The sequence below is a fragment of the Mastomys coucha genome, unplaced genomic scaffold (genome assembly GCF_008632895.1).
Source record: "Mastomys coucha isolate ucsf_1 unplaced genomic scaffold, UCSF_Mcou_1 pScaffold12, whole genome shotgun sequence".
Lineage (NCBI taxonomy): Eukaryota > Metazoa > Chordata > Mammalia > Rodentia > Muridae > Mastomys > Mastomys coucha.
In genome coordinates, this window is record NW_022196894.1 from 91,600,939 (window position 1) to 91,601,344 (window position 406).

Below are 406 nucleotides of genomic sequence, written 5' to 3' on the forward strand. Positions count from 1 at the left end.
CCCTGTATTATAGGACACCAATAGACAAATATCCATTTTTAAAACATGCATATACAATTTAAACTACTGTCCTGTGTCCCAGCCCACCACCCCAGGAGATTCCAGTACGTCTTAAGGCTGTGTTCCACAGACTTCAGAGGGCAGCTTTTTTCAATGCCTCTTGCTTGCTCAATCTGCCTCAAGCTTGCCTTGTGCTACCATGGTACAGTTTGTGTGTGCTCCTCTTCAAATGAACACTGCTGGTATTCTCTCACAAGTGAATTTTCCAAGCTAAATCCCCTGCTACTCAGAACTCATCACTTCTGTGTTTATGTTGTGTATCTTAGGCAGAGTGGTGAATGTATCAAGCCTAATAAGTCTTGAGGCCCTGAAAAAGTGCAGCCCAGAGCTGCAGCAGAAGTTTCGA

General features: G+C 44.1%; 1 protein-coding gene across 1 annotated transcript in view; it reads left to right on the plus strand.

The window, feature by feature from the left end:
- Positions 1-406, plus strand: part of LOC116086159 (carbonyl reductase [NADPH] 1-like) — a 5,737-nt gene that overhangs the window by 4,961 nt on the left and 370 nt on the right. Inside the window, exon 3 of the mRNA XM_031364464.1 lies at positions 327-406. This exon is cut by the window's right edge and continues 370 nt beyond it. Coding sequence (XP_031220324.1) covers positions 327-406 — 80 coding nt within the window. The remainder of the gene's footprint in view (positions 1-326) is intronic.